The sequence below is a fragment of the Hippocampus guttulatus genome, chromosome 4 (genome assembly GCF_054856545.1).
Source record: "Hippocampus guttulatus isolate MCC_2025c chromosome 4, RoL_Hgut_1.0, whole genome shotgun sequence".
In the NCBI taxonomy this organism is placed as follows: Eukaryota; Metazoa; Chordata; class Actinopteri; order Syngnathiformes; family Syngnathidae; genus Hippocampus; species Hippocampus guttulatus.
In genome coordinates, this window is record NC_141264.1 from 20,666,100 (window position 1) to 20,684,753 (window position 18,654).

General features: G+C 43.1%; 2 protein-coding genes across 5 annotated transcripts; both read left to right on the plus strand.

Moving 5' to 3' along the window:
• The first annotated feature begins 398 nt into the window (after window positions 1–398).
• On the plus strand, window positions 399–7,550 carry cers3b (ceramide synthase 3b). 4 transcript variants are annotated; one of them, XM_086109619.1, is made up of 13 exons: window positions 408–743; window positions 842–918; window positions 1,079–1,180; window positions 2,819–2,992; window positions 3,831–3,948; window positions 4,094–4,212; window positions 4,297–4,354; window positions 4,458–4,508; window positions 4,596–4,688; window positions 4,873–5,022; window positions 5,358–5,464; window positions 6,101–6,254; window positions 6,346–7,550. In XM_086109619.1, exons 4-13 carry the CDS (start codon window positions 2,820–2,822, stop codon window positions 6,457–6,459), a joined length of 1,137 nt encoding a protein of 378 aa, XP_085965745.1. In that variant the 5' UTR covers window positions 408–743; window positions 842–918; window positions 1,079–1,180; window position 2,819; the 3' UTR covers window positions 6,460–7,550. The 4 variants fall into 4 exon arrangements, with proteins under 4 accessions (XP_085965746.1, XP_085965745.1, XP_085965744.1 ...); XM_086109620.1 differs by lacking the exon at window positions 1,079–1,180 and having other exon boundaries at window positions 399–743; XM_086109618.1 differs by lacking the exons at window positions 408–743; window positions 842–918 and having other exon boundaries at window positions 933–1,180.
• A 1,252-nt stretch (window positions 7,551–8,802) lies between these two features.
• Window positions 8,803–12,750, plus strand: cfap161 (cilia and flagella associated protein 161). Its single transcript, XM_086109273.1, has 7 exons — window positions 8,803–8,936; window positions 9,288–9,377; window positions 9,461–9,675; window positions 9,749–9,830; window positions 10,147–10,305; window positions 10,436–10,509; window positions 11,864–12,750. Exons 1-7 carry the CDS (start codon window positions 8,844–8,846, stop codon window positions 12,096–12,098), a joined length of 948 nt encoding a protein of 315 aa, XP_085965399.1. The 5' UTR covers window positions 8,803–8,843; the 3' UTR covers window positions 12,099–12,750.
• The last annotated feature ends 5,904 nt before the right edge of the window (window positions 12,751–18,654 follow it).

Below are 18,654 nucleotides of genomic sequence, written 5' to 3' on the forward strand. Positions count from 1 at the left end.
GCTTGTACTGCTGCTGCATATGACATAGTAAGTCCATTCTCAAAGCCAATTGGCTGTTGGTGATGCAACACCACAAAAAGTTCGCATTTGGCCAAATGGGCGAAAATGCCAAATTTTCACCTGAGATATTTTATCCTCACTGCCTGACCTTTTGGAAATGCGGTGCCAGAAACACTCACCTCACGTTCAGTCTGGCCGCAGTATAAATGTCACGCATGGATGAAATAAGAGTCTCTTTTGTGCCCTTCCGGTATGTTGTAATAATATTGGATGTCTTAAGCAGCACCTTCAAAACAAAACATTATTGAGCTGAGGCACTCTATCTATCTATCTATCTATCTATCTATCTATCTATCTATCTATCTATCTATCTATCTATCTATCTATCTATCTATCTATCTAAAACATACACATGCACACACACACACTGGTGCTTTTGTGTATCTTTTTTTATCTTGACAATGTTCCAGCATGTGTGACGTGTTAACCAGGTAAGTTTCCCCTCAATTCTTGCCTTTGTTATTTCAGCTTGCCAATAATAGAAGCCTCCCTGCACTTCAATCGCACGTGAACTTTGATACTAACCAGGCCGGCTCGTCTCTTTATATGCACAGTGACTCTCCTAATGGGAAGGTTCCTGTTTCTCCTCCAAAAAAAGACTTGCATTGACTCCTCCTTCACTTGGACAGAATGGGGCCCTTTGTAAGGGGGGGTTCCCAGCATTACAGAGGGAATTCCGACAGGTGAGAGGGCAGAAACTGAACTTTGTTTGGATGACGAATCTAAATTGAAATCTTTCTTTTCTCTCTTTTTTCCCCCCCATTTTTTTAACTTATTCAAGTCTTTGCAGCAAGTCTGGGAAGTGTGATCAGCAAGACAGGCAAAGAGGGAGGGCACTATAACAAGTTTTCCACCCAGGTGAGCCATTGCACTCTCGCTTTCCCTCTCTCTCTCTCCTTGTCTCTCTCGCTCATTCTCTCTCTCACTTTCTCTGTCTCTCTCTCTGTGTGTCTCTCGCTCACGACAAACTAATGTCGGGAGTGATCGGGACATGAGTAAATATTGGTTTTGCGTGAAGGTGTCTTCATAGAGAGAGACAGAGAGGATCTAACAGGGTGTGTGTAAACGGACTAAATGACTTTGACACACTGCTTATACAGCTGCCTTGCAAAGCCACAAGGTGAGTGTGGGCTTTGGCCAAAGGGTTTTCATGTGTTCTCATTTCACAGAATGTTCCTTTTTTTGTTGTTGTTGTCGTCGTTGTTTTGTTTTTTTAAACAGACTTTGTATGCTGTTGAAGTACACGCACACACACCTTCTCCAATGTCCTCGTTGTTTTGGTTTTTTTTTTAAATCAGACTTTGTATGCTGTTGAAGTACACGCACACACACCTTCTCCAATGTCTTCCCTTCCCTCTGTTCGAACTCGCCGAGAAAAACATTGCCCGCAGCTATTCAAATGACTGCATGGCCATGCTGACAAACTGACTCAACGGCTTCTCGCATAACGACAACGTGTTTCAAGGGTTTTAAAAGACGACATGGCGCACGTAAATATCCGTCCCTTTTTTTGTGAACAAACTGTCCGCATGTTTTATCTACACGTATGGGCAGAGTCCGCGAGACACAGAGGACTTTACTTCTTTGTAATCTTTCTATCTGTGAATTGCTCTCAACCACCTTTTGTTTATCAATTTGCCCTTTGCTATCTGCGGTCTTGAAATCGCCCGCCTCCTTAAAATATGGCGTACAGGGTAATCTCTTACAGCGAATTATTTTGTAGGAAATAATACAAAAACGGGATTGGATTGCTTGAAGGGAGAAAGCAAACTGTTAGTAAGTCCCATAAAATAAATTCAATACAGGACAATGAAATAGTGGTCTGGCTCACTCTTGAAAGGACCCACGGTTGGATCCTTGTGTGGACTTTGCATGTTTTTACTACAAATATAATACTTAAATTCGTTTTTTTAAAGATATGAATGTTTATTTATCCATTTGTGCCCTGCAATTGACTGGAAGCCTGAATCGGATGTACACAGCTTTTTTAAAATCAGTTTCAAGAATATGTTTTGCGTCAGGTAAGGCCATTTCTGATTAAAAGTTGCTGTTGAAAGGTTTGGAAACAATCTTCTAAATGTCAACTAAAAGGGCAAATTACTTCATAATGAGAAAAAGTCGTGTTTTGCACTGTAGCAACATTGTTAAACAGACGTTGCATGCTCTTTATGTGCAAGGCCGGGTCGAGGCAGGGGCAAGAGGGGGCCTGGCCCCCTCAAATAAATGTTGTGCCCACCTCAAACTGTCTTAATGTCTTCCTTGCCCCCTAAAATATATCAAGTTGTTTCTCGACTACGCTTCATCTCCCCTTTTCACTCTGCTCAAAGTGTCGGCCTGCTGTCGGCTAGCTGCGAGTGTTCGGAGCCTCAACTTCCAATCACCCTTCAATATGCAAATGAGTCAGTGTCAGGTTTTTGTTAAGCAAATGAGCTTTGTTAAACTCGTTCATTATGTTTTGTGGAGTGGCATACTTAATTGCTCATCACATAATAACATAATAAAACCAGTGGTTAATATTTTTCTTGATAATCTTTATTTGTTTGGTCAACAACAACCAAAATCACATTACCAAATTCATCTAGTAGCTACACTGCAGCCTATTTGCAACATCGTGTGTAGCCATATCCAAGTGAGTGAATTTATCAGTTAGACATGGTAAAAGGTTCTGGAGCACAATGCCACCCTCCTCATGATTTGTGGCTGCACGCCGATACATGCCTTTCTAGACCGCGGCCTTGTTTGTGTGTCTCCCCAAAAGCATGTTACACACGGTCACTGAGTGGCTGTGGTGGGAGCGTTTGTGGCTGCCCGTGAACGTCTCATGGGCGGACCTGGAGGACCGCGACGGCCGCGTCTACGCCAAAGCCTCCCAGCTGTACGGCGTGCTTCCTATTGCCCTCTGCCTCCTCGTTGTCAGGTTCCTTTTTGAGAGGTGAGCAGAGACAACGAATTCTTTGGTACATCTTTGCTAAACAGCTGTATGTTTAGTCAACAAAATATCTACATGCTGGTTCAAAAGTAGGTACAAGCTGGTCCAAAAGTAGGTATACTCTTTAAAACAGTCATTTAAATGTGCGCTTATTTGGAACAATTACATTTATTAAACACAATTTAATCTTGGGGCGGCACGGCGTGCGACTGGTTAGCACGCCAGCCTCGCAGTGCAGAGGCCCAGGGTTCGATTCCGACTCCGTACTTCCTGTGTGGAGTTTGCATGTTCTCCCCGGGCCTGCGTGGGTTTTCTCTGGGTACCCGTGCAGAGTGCACCTGCCTCTTGCCCACAGTCAGTCGGAAATAGGCTCCAGCTCACCCTGGACTCAAAAGAGAGCAAGCAATGTCAAAAATGGATGAATGGATGGACGAGACTGCGGGAAAATAAAAAAAGTTATGGGAGCCTCAAAATTCGAAATGAAATCAAATCCGGATAAATAATCAAGCACATTTGTAGAATATATCATGACCTACATAGTCAGTGCCTCACTAAAAGACCGTAGAAAGTATTGAAAACAAGTGAAACCCCTATTATGTGGAGCCCTGTTTTAAGACTGATGAATACTGAAAAGTATTGTTTGAGAACACCACAACGGGAGATTCCTTTTCTGGGTCGCGATTGCATTTTTTCCACGGAGTTGAGTCACTGTGTTTAGAAGTTGGATCGATGGATTCAAAACGACGCCGCACTCTACTTGTGTGATAATATTCAAAGATAAAAAAGATAAATATTGATGACTGGAGATTTTTTTTTTCTGCCCTTGCATTTTCGGGTGCAGGTTGGTGGCCGCGCCGCTGGCCGACGTTTGTGGTGTCAAAGACAGACTACGTCGCGCTGTTGAACAAAATGTCATCTTGGAAAACTACTTTTGCGCCAAAGCGCACGTTCCGTCTCAGGTAAACTGATGCAAGATCGCAGAGTCATAGTGGTCATGTTTACGCAAATCAGTGGTCTTCAGTGCGGAAAAATGGTTTCCTTTAACATGCAAATACCACAATTCGTGTTTTGCAAAGATACCGATTGCGTGAATTTGTGGGTCAGGCGGAAGTTTGGGCTCTGTGCAAGAAGACAAGCTGGACCGAGCGAAGAGTTCAACTGTGGTTCCGTAGGAGGCGGAACCACCAGCGTCCAGGTCTTCGTAAGAGATTCTGTGAGGCCAGGTGTGTGAGTGTGTGATCAGTCACAAAACTTGCCTCAAATGCTATTTTTTTTCATATGTCGTTATTGTTTTTATTTTTCAACAGCTGGAGATGTGTATTCTATTTTTTTGCATTTATTGGCGGCATTGTCGCCCTCCACGATGTAAGTGGTTGCTTTTATTGGGTTTTTTTTTTTTTGTACCTCTTACATTTGTCTTTGTCGTTAGTGCTACCATACCGCTGTTTTCTGTTGTCCTTGTTTTTAGAAACCCTGGTTTTACAATCTGAAGGAGGTTTGGACAGGCTTCCCTAAACAGGTTAAGTGTTTTGACATGTGACAAAATTCATTGTGCTTAATGCAAAGGATATTCAATGTAAAGCGTAATGTCCTGTCGTGTGTCCAGTCATTGCTGCCATCCCAGCACTGGTATTATTTCCTGGAAATGGGCTTCTACCTTTCGCTGCTCCTCAGCCTCACGTTCGACGTGAAGCGGAAGGCAAGTGTGCATATTTGAATGCCTCGTATGTGTTGATTAAACCAGTTCAGCCCAAGGACATGTTTTCTGAAAGGAAAAATGACTTTTTTTTTTTTTTACCATTCGAAAATTGTAAACAGCGGCGCTTTGCGTTTTTTCATCTCATAAGCCGCCGGGTTCAAACCTCAATTCATTGCCCCGTTAGCCGTCTTTCTCGCCGGTGCAGGACTTTAAAGAGCAGGTGATCCACCACATCGCTACGATGACTCTGCTGGCATTCTCGTGGATCTCCAACTACATCCGCGTGGGCACCATCGTGATGGCGCTCCACGACTCGGCCGACATCCTGCTCGAGGTGAGCTCGCTCGCCCACCATAACATGTTCAGATATCCTCTTTGGTGTCCATCAGTGTTGTTTTTCAAATACCGCGTTTCAAATGTCATTTTGTTTTGACTTTCAACTTTTTAATGCTAGCATATTAGCATGCTGGGAAGTGGTGGGAGCATGAGAACGCTCCATGTGATATCAGATTCTGGATCAATGTCATATTTAATGTATAAACATACAGCACTGTAAAGGATAACATTTATTTTATGGTGGTATATCGCTACTTTGCAACATTGGACATCTGATAGTTGTACACAAACAAACAAAATTAATGCGTCTCTTTCTTTTTTTTTTTCTTGTAGGGTGCAAAAGTGCTCAACTATGCTAAGTGGCATAAGATGGCTAATGCCATGTTTGTAGTCTTCACTATCCTTTTCATGCTGACCAGACTCGTGATTTTTCCTTTTTGGTGAGTATGCGCAATTCAATGCATTCAAAAGTCAACATTTTATTATCATATGAATCGCGGTGTCCTGTTTGTCCCCCATAAGGAAATTCTTCCTTTGCCGTCCGTCCACATGGATGTCAACGTAGTGTAAAATATTGTATAATTATAGCAAGGTTCGAAATAAGCGGTTCCGCATCTCAATTTGCGGGTCCAAATTATCTTTTTGCACCTCGTTTATACACATTGAATTGCTCAACAGAATCAAATGGCGACCGTTAAAAAGTAGGAATGTGTACCGAGAGATGATCTGATCACTTGAAAGACCCCGCAAATGATTGTCAATTGCTGCTGAGCGAGACTGCACAGAGCCAGACCGACATCACACAGAGGAGAAGTAGTTAAAAAAATTAGTTCTATCTGGACATATTTAGACTTTATTGACAAAATCTGCAAGGAATCCGAGGTTCCCAATCAGATTATTTATTTTTCAAAAATCATTCAGCTCTCATAGCAACTGTACAACTCGTGCAACATTATATTCTATCATTTAATTAGATCATTGAGTGGTAGTAACAGACAACTAATTGAGGCTACCTGAGTGGACTCCAATCAGCTGTTTAGCATTTGGAAATCCAAATTCAATGTGATTGTCCGCAGGGTGATCCACTGCACGTGGGTGTATCCACTCGAGAGCTACCCCGCGTTCTTTGGCTACTATTTCTTCAATATCATGCTGCTGGTGCTCCAGATGCTGCATATCTACTGGGCCTTCCTGATATCAAAAATGCTCTTCAAGTGTCTCTTCAGCACGGTGTGTTTAGTACAGCTGGGTGCTACGTTGTTGTTGTTAGTTTGTTTTTTAATGACACCCTCACTTTGTGTCGTGGTTTTTGCGTCTGCAGCTGGAAGGGGACGACAGGAGCGATGAAGAGGAGGATGACAGCGAGGAGGAGAGAAACTACAAGCGGAGTCACATGAACGGTGCCGGAATCCGGGGCCAAGCAAACGGTCATTGATGGAATAGGAGGAGTGACTTGGACAAAATCTCAGTAGACTGTATAGAAATTACAGTGCGATGCATCCAGAAAGTATTCATTGCAATTCACTTTTTCCACATTTTGTTTGGTCACAGGATTATTTCCAGCGGTGCCTTGACAGAAATGCCCAAATGTATGATTTTTGGGCTTGATCAATTTTTATTTTGTTTATTACTTTATTTTTTTTTGCTTCTGAAGTGCTTTAATACCCTCACATGTGGGCAAGGAGAGTAAACCATCAAATGTGAACACTCGCAAGGACCTGCTTTAGACCACAACTAACGCCTCGACGCTCACACTAACAACTCGACTCCATCTCCTGAGATCACAAAGCAACGCCCCCTTAAAGGCATTCTCGTTTATTGTTTTTATATCATAGTTTTTGTGTTTGGTTTTTAAAATAAACACACATAACAAATAACATTTTATTAGAGCAAATTAAATGTCACAGAACTATAGTAAGTCAAGGTACCACTGTGGATTCAACTCACCACGTGACTTGTTTTTTCTAAGTGAGCTCAAGCCTTTTATGCACCACTTCCTCCAAGAAAGCACCAGTTGTTATATTTGGTAGGATTTAGTACAAAGAAAGGTGTGAAACTGCAATATAAAGAAAGGCATTCGGTAAGTAAAGTGTTTATTCATACAAACCTATTGAAATGGACATAAACACCAAAAGTTGTTCGTCGTTAAACAAACACAATGAAAGTGGGGCAAAATATCGTGCCTTTATTACTTTGGATGGAGACAAACATGACCTACTTCAGTGCAACTACTTGGCTTCGAGAAATTTCCTGGTGTTTCCTATTACGAGCTGAGATTGTTCATTTTTTATGAACCTCTGCCCTCTACTGGCCAGGAAGAAAAACTGCTGTTGTGTGTAAAGTTTTGAAGATAAAAAATATGTAACATACAATATGGAAAAGGAGAATCGCTGTGAATACTTCCCAGATGCACAGTACTATGCGATCAGATTATTGTATTTGAAAGAAAAAAAACTGAAGGATAAGCCATGACCTGATATGAAGGTACATATTAGCGAAGCTTAAATAAAACCCACTTCAACGCAATTCGTTTTTAATAGTTCTTCATCACAAAAGCCTAACGGGTTCGCAGTAACTCACACCAAAATATCAGTCAGCATCACAAGCATACAGTTCAGAGATAAAGCTATTTTCATCCAATCACATCACATTGACAATCGGACATTTCAAAATTGCCGATGTGTCTTGCTTTATTTCATCGGGCCGTGACACACCTTAAGTAAACAAAACAAAGCGGTTCTACTCAAGGTTGGAGTGAAGCAACAGTTACATTGTGGACAATATTTCAACAGCAACACTTTTTTTTCCTCCTTTATTGATTAATTCAACTCATGTTGGCAAGAACAAAGTACTGTACTGTATACAAAACGCATAGAATATTCAAATATAAAATGTATAAAACTTCTCAAAACGCGGTAGAGATTTTACAAAACGTATTAAAATCAAATGAAATACTGTATGTACAAAAGAAGATATCGCGTATGCCAACGTAAACCATATTACAGTATAAACTTGACAATAATTATGTTTTCACTGATTTTCATTGCGTGCAGAAACAAAGTAGAAAAATGTTTGTGTCAAAACAAATTCAACAGAAGTTTGTGGATATTAGACATTGTATCAACAGCATCATCTTTTATGGCTAGTAACTCACACTAGTTGATATTTAGACAGAGACCGGATGATTTTAGAGAATGTATTAATAACAGCAATAGCAACAGGAATTTGAGAGCTACAGTATTATGCAGAAACAAAGCCGTATCGTCTGCAAGTTGATTTTTAATACGAGTCCTATTTGTGACAGAGATATCGGCCACTGGATTGAGCAGTGAATTTTTATTTTAGCATGATGTTTTTTCTAATTTCAAGAAGTAAACAGAATTCTGTTCCAATGCTAGCTTTTGGGATCTAATAGAAGCTTCTTCTGCCCTCTTTTTCATAAATGTTGTTTTATCGTCTTCTGTCCAGTTATTGGGGTAAAGTTGAGTGAGCAAGTAGAAATCTGAGATAATATTTTGTTGATCAATTTTATTAATCCAAGCAAACTTTTTTTCCATAATCCCCTGAATACTTACTCGCCTGAGTCATATTTGAATAGTTCGCAGTTTGGGCATACAACAGCAATACGTCCAAGTCTACAAAAACCTTTTGACGTCACATCACGCCGATGACGTAGAAAGGATGACATGTTTTTATACGCATGCGTGAAACACTTCGCTTGGTTTATGATTTTTGGCGTCCTCTAGCGGCCTTCGCTGAGAGTTTGTTTTGGGTGAACGTTGTCATAGAAACCGCCGCATGAGCCTTGGAGTTTGAAACATGGCGAACAAAATGACCTCCATGCCCGACTTTAAAACCTACCGCACGAACGTGAAAATCGGAAACTGGAACGAGGAGCAGCACTTAGAAGAGGTATGGGGTCAAATGATACTCTTGACATTTAGGTTTGTAGGTGTTTTAGCTTCGTTTAGCCACCTTTTAGCATCGCTACGGGGAAAACCAACGAACGCGTTTCCCTCTCAGTTGAATAGAGTACATATTTTTAATAACTACATGTCTGTCCACTTATCTAAATATGTAGATATTCATTTTTCTCTCCACAGTCTATTAGCCCATTTTTTCTATCTATCTATAGTACAGACAACACACATCTATCTATCTATAATATTTTCCTCTACTTGTCCATCCATCCATCCATCCATCCATCCATATTTCTTGACTAGACAAGTGCCATTACAATTTTTATGTGTCTTTTTACGACAGCATGTGAGGAGCAAGTACATGCGCAGAAGAGAAAAGGGGGAGCTGACTGCCCAAAGAGTCGACTTCCTCAAGCACAACATCCTCAGTCCGGTACCTCTATGTCTATGCACTTAAATAACAATAGTGCCACAAACTCAGTAATGGCGTTGATGATAATGTCCATGTGTTTACAGGTGGAACTGAGCGTAACTACGGATGGCGCACTGCACTTTGGAGATGTTGTGATGTTGCTGAACGTCGGTGACACTGGCGAGTGTTCAGTGCTGGGCATCAACGCATACATTGACCACATGACCAAGATTCCTTCTCCTGGCATTAAAGGTCCGTGTGGAGTCAGTGCTGGGAGAAGCATTCAGCCCTGTGTGCGCACGGCATTCATTATTACCAGGTACGCGCACATACGTGCATACACACTTGGATTGCATTTGCCGAATCTTGTAATGCTGCTTGTTTGACGACAGTGTGGATGGCACTCCCGAAGGAGCAACTCTGCATTACGAGCAAAGTTTTGCCCTAAAAACAACAAGTGACTTCACAGGTGGAGTAAGTGGATGCCCTCACCCAAAAATGCACACACTTTCCTACAGAATTCAAAAATTATCCAGCAATATATTTTCTTTTTATTAAAAAAAAAAGTCATCCTATTTCTAAAAATATATAATTATGCTTTTTTATTTTAAAATGTCTACTGCAATACATAATATTAAAATTTGGTATTTGTTCGCTTTTTGAGAAAAGTATTTAAATTTCAAAAATGTGTTAGCGTGAGTTTTTTTTTTTTTTTTTTTTTTTTTTTTTTAACATGTGCTGTCTGTGTTGGATACGACGACAACAACAAAGCCGCTTTTTACAATTTCAGATGTACTTGACGAGTGACGTGCAGACCTTCCGGAAGTGCGCGCTGAGGTCTCGTCTTCAGGAGGTCAACTTGGACGAGAGGGAATGCTTCCTATCCTGGTGGAAGTTGGTGCACTTTGACCCCCAGGAGAGGCTCGAGCATGAGGGTTTGCCCGTGCCTGTGAGTGTCTTTGTCTCTGTGGTTAAATATTTCACCTGCTCACGACACCAGCGTTTTTCTGCATTTTCCACCACTGCTTTGCAACTGACATCATCATAACACAATTAACCTTTGCTTCTTTGTCTCACAGGCCAACGTCAACGTGGTGGTCCTCCACTGCAAGACAAACCAGGCTCTAGCTGTTATGGAACATTTTGTCCTTGGGTACTGTAATCCTTCACATATTTGCTATTCGCCATGCACAGATTTACTTCACTTGTTTTCTTGAGAACCTACACGCAGTTATTTGGTGAAAACCTCTTGAGGATTATTGTGCTTTGAAATGCTCTAGGATTTCACCAACGCCCCGTTTAAACAGCAGAGTCATATAGCAGTCGGTGTGAAGGAAGTATTTTGAAGTGAAACATCTGGACTAAGAGACAAGCTTTGTATGGTAGAGAGCAGCTAAATTAGGCCTGGGTTGTTAGTGGAATTTAAAGAGAGTCTTTACCACCTCATGTGCAGGTACACGCTCACTTCCTGGGCTATCCATCCTTCCATTTTTTATCACGCTTATCATTAGGGAATGGGCGAGTCCCGATACCGGATTTATCCGGGGTATCGGGAAACGGTGAATGATGCCGAGAGCAGCCACCGAAAGAAAAATCTGACATCAAATAAGTCTTTCTTGCCAGTAGTTGGTGCCACACTGCGGTTGTTTGACATATCGGTGAATCATCATGTGTGTCAGAAGGACAGAATGAGCTTTGTTCACAATTACCTGTCATTGCGTTAAATAAAATGTAATGTTCCATCAATGCTAGTGATTTCACGACATGGTATCACTACACTCGGATAGCCTTTTCCCATTGAATGATTGGAAATGCCATGAACCCATTAGAGCCTTGACCAAATAAAACAACAAAATTGTTGTGTGCATTTTAATGAGGAAAAATAAGACTCCGTGACATTATACTTACATACAGTTAACAACAGTTTTTGTCACACTGAATCAAATGATTGGCCATTGCGCTGTTTTTTTCTGGTGCGCTCAACCTTGCCACTTTGGGCTAGGATAAGACAGGGAGACTGATAATACTGTTCATTGCGATGTCTCAAGTCTGCTCAGCTCATCAATACAGCACTAATACGAGACATTCTTCACGGAGGATAAATATATGACCGAGTACCGTTATGTTGTCTGTCTAAATGTGTTCCTACACCTTTTGTATTCAGTCCCTTGCTGAAAGGTTTATTCAGCAAAGGCAACACAGTTGCTATTTAGCGTTAGTATTTAGCTAGTGGACTGAAAGGCTAAGCTATAGGTGTTTCAAATATACAAGGTGAAATTCTGTATATTACGTGGCCCTTCCTGGTATACGGAATGCTGAGCCTCTTTAAAATTGATTATTATTTATTATTTATATTTTTTGATGAATGCCATGACTACTTACTATAATACAGCCTAGATTTGTTTAATATCTTTGATCAACATCCAATTGCAATATTTTTAGTACCCATTCAATTTCTTTGATTCTGTCTTGTCCCCCCCCCCCCCCCCCCCCCCCCCTCCGGGCAGGACCACATATGGCAATGAGTACGAGGTGACCGCTCATACTTTCTTGGACACCCACAGAGCTGAAAAGTCCAACAACCACTGGATCTTTTGCACCGCTGACCCGGATGCAGAAGGCCTCCTGCTTCTCAATCGCCTGAAATCAGAGGGCAACTGCGTATCGTTGCCGCGGGAAAACCCAGACGATCCAACAGAGTATATCAGATGTAGTGTGTGTAATTATAGGGAAGACAGGTAATCGAGGTGTTGAAAAAAACAAGAGTACTCGATAATAATAATAATAATAATAATACATTTGATCTATGTTTGAATGATTACACCTCACCCCTACCCTTCCCCCAAACTTTGCAGTCCTACAACATGTATGTTGCTGTCAGAATTTGATATGTTTTGTCAATGGTGAGGCGTATTTTTCATGCACTTTGTATTTGCGCGTATCTTATTTTGAAGGCACCTTTAAACGTTACCATAGCGACCAGAGAGTGTTGCGGCCAGATAGGATGTTCCTCGTGTCATGATTCGTGTTTATCATTACGTTTTGAAAATACCACAGTTTTCATGCAGGTCATATATTATTTTGTTGTATTTATCCGTCACACCTTAAAGGCCGGTCCCTGAAAATGTCTCACATTAAACCGTTCCGTGGGGCAAAAAAGGTTGGGGACCGCTGCTTGTACACGGAGTATAAATTAGGGTACTCATACGACAATAAAAACAGTTAAAACAATAAATTATGAACATAAAAACCGTTGGCACCATAAAACAACAAAAATTATGAGTCGCATGCTGGGTCGAAAGCAATAGAATTCAAATTGTGATTTAAGATGAGTTAAAAATGGACAGTGAGGGGGCGGGAGATTGCACAACATTTGGCGGGTTTTTGCAAACGAGGCTTTATTCCATAGGTGTCAAACTTAGGTCCTGGAGGGCCACTGTCCTGCATGTTTTCCAAGTCTCCCTGTTGCAACACACCTAATTCAAATGAACAGGTTCAATGTCAGGCTTCCACAGAGCTTGCTGATGATCTGATCATTTGAATCAGGTGTGTTGCAACAGGGAGACTTGGAAAACATGCAGGACAGTGGCCCTCCAGGACCTGAGTTTGACACCCCCGTTATTCCGTCGGCGCATCCGCTTTGTCCTGAGTACCTCCGGTAGTGTCTGGTCCAAATTACCTGAGGCACCGAGCCGGGCCACAAGGATGGATGAGTCCAGAGAGGTAAGGTGGGGTGAGACCATTTCAAGATTTAAAGACTCAAATGCCATCCTTCACTTCCACCTATTTTGTTCAAATGGTGAGAGGTTTTGGCACCTAATCGGGTCGGTCTCATTGCCATGTAGTTGGCCCTCATTTGGTGTAGCAGCAGGGCGGCTCATGTACGAACCCAATTCCAATGAAGTTGGGACATTTTGTTCAACAAATAAGAGCAATGATTTGCAATTCATGTACCGCCGATATTTTTAATTGTCTACATAAGTTATTTCATGTTCAAACTGACAAACCTACATGCTGACAGCAAATTGTCCACATAAAAAGTAATTTCATGTTCAAACTGACAAACCTACATGCTGACAGCAAATTAAGATATCCTTTATTTGTCCCACACTAGGGAAATTTACAGTCTACAGCAGCAAGATTGTGGGTAGAAAGAAGAAAAAACAAACCAACATAAACTCATAAATAATCATTAACTTGGAATTTTATGGCTGCAACTGAGCAAAAAGCTTTTATAACCAATCATGGCACCCACCCATTCCCAGTTAGCCCTGTTGAGCTGTGGAATGTTCCAAATAGGTGTTTGATGAGCGTTCCAGTTGGCCTTAATAATAAAACAATGTCTTAATAAAACAATGTCAGACGAGAGGCACTTCGGATGGGTCAGTACTTTAAATATAGATTTGAACTTTTTCTCTTTCCTGCCTGAATTAATTACCTCTCCGCCCATCCATTTTCAACGCTGCTTATGTAAGTTGAGGGGTTCGTTGTTTTTAGTGGATAGCTCTACTTTACGAACAGCAAAAGGAGAGATGGAATCCTTTAAATCCAGTTTTATTAAAAGGGGGGGGGGGGGAGAAGATGTCTGCGTCGCAGCACGTTCGAGCACCCAAACAACTCTCGTAACTAAAATCACTTCCTGCTTCTCTGACTTCAACAGCCAATCAGAACCTATCAACATAAAAACATGTCTAAGCAATTATTAAACAACAGAATATAATTTAGGTATTCTTAACATGAAATAATATGATGCTGAAATATAAAATGATAATTATCATTAATATAACATAAGCTTACACTTACAAAAAAGGGTCAAGGAAAAATTCTTGCTCATGCAGGTGCTTCATCAATTTTATGTTCTCACATGCAAGCACTCCATCAATTTTATATTCTCACAATAAAAGTTAATCATCCTTGATGTTTTGGCAAGGACCTCAGTGAACGGTGTCCTTCCAAGGGACCTTTGAATGTGTCATGATTCAGTTTCTGTTAGTCTCCAGCAGGTGACAGAGGTGATTCAGTCTTTCCGGCTGCGCACCTGTTACCCATCATCCTCAACAGACTATTTCAGGACTTCCAATTCGAGATTGCTCATGTTCACTTTTCTCAATGCTCCACGTTCTGTTCCGCTTTCATTGTTCCTTGCTTCTTGCTCCCCGTTTTCTTGAAAGTAGTCATTTAGTTTGGAAGGTTAACTCGGTTGGTGTTTGTCGTGATTTGAATCTCTTCTCCTTTCGAGACGAGCAATTTCCGTTTGTATTTTCCTTGCCTTTTGCAAGCACCTTTTGTTTCTCTTGTTTCTTCCTGGTGTATTGAACAACGTCATTATCTGTACTTTTTTGGGTCTTGCATTTTGTTAATAAATGTTTTTTTTTGTTCCATCTTCTTGTCCTTGGCTAATGGTTGTGGGATCCACCCATCTCCAGACAATTCCGGTAACGGTTGCAGAATGACCTGGATGTTGGTACTTATGTAATTGATCTGTATGTTTAAAAAAAAATATCGGCACTAAAATTTACCCCTCAGTCTTGGCCGTCAAACGACTTTTCCCTCTTTTCGCAGACACTGTTTTGGTTGGAGGTCTCCGGACTTGCCTATCTTGTTGCAGCTTTGCAGGTGAAAAATCACTTCTCCAATCCAAGCCGTTTATCCTCCTCACGAGTGTCGTGGCTGCGCTGGAGGTTGAGATTATGATAAATATCGACGTGCATAGCTGTGAGAAGTATCTGATCGACTTGATAGGACTCCTTCAGCTTGACGGCATCCTTTACCGCCGGTTGTATGATTTCGGCCGCTTGTATCCGGGATCTTGTTGTTTCGGTCACGACCCATAGATCGTGACCTTAGATGAGGGTTGGCACGTAGATCGACCGGTAAATTGGGAGCTTCGCCCTTTGGCTCAGTTCCTTCTTTACCACGACAGAACGATACAAATTCTGCATCACGGCAGAGTCCAACCCTCACTGGAAACTATTCCGACCTACTGCGGCAATGCGAACCAAACTCTGACATCGGTGGTACAGGGACCGAGCAACCCGTATCAGGGGGTTCGGTACCCCATACCCCCGAAGCACCCCCACAGAACTCCCCGGGGCACACGGTCAAATGCCTTCTCCAAGTCCACAAAGCACATGTATACTGGTTGGGCGAGTTCCCACGCACCCTCGAGGACCCTGCTAAGGGTGCAGCGCTGGTCCACTGTTCCACGGCTGTGACAAAAACCACACTGCTCCTCCTCATTCTGATACTCGACCTCCTGACGGACCCTCCTCTCCAGCACCCCTGAACAGACCTTACCAGGGAGCCTGAGGAGTGTGATCCCTCTGTGGTCGGAACACACCCTCCAGGCCCCCCTTTTTAAAAAGAGGGACCACCACAGTGGCACTCTCCCCGATGACCATGTGATGTTGCAGAGGCGTATCAACCAGGACAGCCCCACAACATCCAGAACCTTGAGGAACTCTGGGTGGATCTCATCCTCCCCTGCGGCCTTGCAGGGGAGCTTTATAACCACATCGGTGACGTCAACCACCGAGATAGGAGAGTCCACCTCAGAGTCCTCAGACTCTGCTTCCTCCAAGGAAGGCATGTTGGTGGAGTTGTGGTCTTCAAAGTTCTCTGCCCACCGACTCACAACGTCCCGAGTCGAGGTCCGCGGCGCCCCATCCGCACTGTACACAGTGTTAGTGGTGCACTGCTTCCCCCTCCTGAGATGCCGGATGGTGGACCAGAATTTCCTCGAAGCCGTCCGGAAGTCGGCTTCCATGGCCTCACCGAACTCTTCCTCCGCCCAAGTTTTTGCCTCGGCGACCACCAAAGCTGCGTTCCGCTTAGCCAGTCGATACCCATCAGCTTCCTCTGGGATCCCACAGGCCATTAAAAACTCCTTCTTCAGCTTGACGGCATCCCTTACTGCTGGTGTTCATCAGCGAGTACGGGGGTTGCCGCCACAACAGGCACTAACCACCTTACGGCCACAACTCAGATTGGCCGCCTCAACAATAGAGGCACGGAACATGGTCCACTTGGACTCAATGTCCACCGCCTCCCCTGGGACATGGGAAAAGCTCTGCCGGAGGTGGGAGTTGAAACTCCTTCTGTCAGGGGATTCCACCAGTTGCTCCCAACAAACCCTCACAATACGTTTGGGTCTGCCAAGCCGGACCGATAACTTTCCCCACCATTGGAGCCTCCTCACCACAAAAATGTTTGACGGTGTTAATAGTGTTCCATCCATCCATCCATCCATCTTCTACCGCCGGGTCGCGGGGGCTGTAGCTTTCGCAGGTAAGCCCAGACTTCCCTCTCCCTAGCTACTTCTTCCAGCTCTCCCCGGGGGATCCCGAGGCGTTCCCAGGCCAGCTGGGTGATATAGTCTCTCCAGCGTGTCCTGGGTCGTCCTCGAGGTCTCCTCCCGGTGTTCCAAAAATGTAATATTATTTAAAACACTGTACATATTACACATGGGCGGCCCAATGATCGAGTGGTTAGCTCGTCGACCTCACAATGCGGAGGTTCGATTCCACCTCCGGCCTCTCTGTGTGGAGTTTGCATGTTCTCCCCGTGCCTGCGTGGGTTTTCTCCAGGTACTCCGGTTTCCTCCCACATTCCAAATACATGCACGACAGGCTGATTGAACATTCAAAATTGCCCCTCGGTGTGAGTGTTCGCGCAGATGGTTGTTTGTCTCTGTGTGCCCTGCGATTGTCTGGCAACCGGTTCATGGTGTCCCCCGCCTACTGCCCGAAGACTGCTGGGATAGGCCCCAGCACCCACCGTGACCCTCGTGAGGATAAAGTATATCAGAAAATGGATGGATGGATGTTACACATTGTTCACGGCATTGCTCTAACATTCTTCTGGGCCTGGAGTATCCAGATAATGGCAATGACTTGGCTGGGACAGCAGAGGGAGACACAAGAACATCGGAAGGCTCTGTCCCACAATTCTCTCCATAAGTACTGCACTGGTAAACCTTTATTTTTGTTGGACAGTATACTGAAGACTTTGGGGTTTCTGATCACAAGATGAATGTCAAACAGTAGTTCAAAAGTCCAGCTTTTAATTTGTGGTGTTTAGAACTAGATGTCTTCAACAACTCAGGACAGAAAACTTTTCTTTGAAGGCACAAACTTTCCAAGTGAGCTAAAAAGTGAATGACGTTTAATATTTGGTGGCGTAACCCTTACTTGCAATAACTGTATAACGCCCGTGATTCATTAACTTCACCAGACGGTTGCATTCTTCTTTTAAAAATGCTTTTCTTGGCCTGTACTGCAGCCTCTTTCATTTCGCTGAGGGATCGTGCCAAAAACTGACAAGGGCTTGATTTGCAACTGGGGACTAAACCAAGCAAACCAAATTGGTGCTATCTTCACAATCAGAAAAGTGAGAAAGTAAAAATAAAACAGCGGTAAAAATATAAGGGAAACGTGAACAACTAGGGCAAGTCGACAGCACAGGTGAGAGAGACATGGAGGAAAAGTGCGCTTACATGAGAGCCTTGGGGTGGTCGGCATGAGGCTGAGGGCAAAGTATGGCTTGTGACGCCCTGGGTGACCCATCGAGGAGGAATGACACGAGGGGTTGCCGGTGAAAAGGCGAAGCAGCGACCGGAGAAACCATCACCCCCTGATTCGAGACTGAAGGATGGTTAGGAGCAGGAGGTCACGTGTGCGGATCGACGGATTCTGACGGAGTCTGTTTGCTCTGTGAGTAAGTTTATATCTTCTTCCCCCTTGAGTGATTAACAGCCCCCCAAGTGTCTTCTTTCGTGTCCCCACCTTGGGAAAGTCCCTGATGGCTGTCAAGTTCCCCTAAGAAGGAACTCTTATCTCGGGATTAATGCACAGTAGGGGAAGTCTGGACTTTGTCATCATGCCAAGATCGAACTGCACTGACCTTTCTTTGTTTCTGACTTTTACATAAGGGGAAGGACTGCCCGCCCCTCAGGAACATATTATCTCGATATAAATGTGTGTCTGTGTTTTTTATGGGCCTCTTGACGAAATCTGAAGCTCTCAGGAGCCTGAATCAATTTGTAAACTGCAGAAAAGAAAAGAAACCCTTCAGAGGTGCTGTTCATCGTCTCCAGCCTGTATTTGGATAACCAGCATCCTCATTATCCGAAATTAACGAACACGCGGAGGAAGAGAAAGGCCGGCTCTTCCCCCGACATTTGCTTCAACACAATTGATTCACTTGAACAACTAAATTACACTGCAAATATTTATTGGAAGTATTTATTTGGTTCCATTTATCATAAATGTATGCCCTGCGATTGTCTGGCAACCGGTTC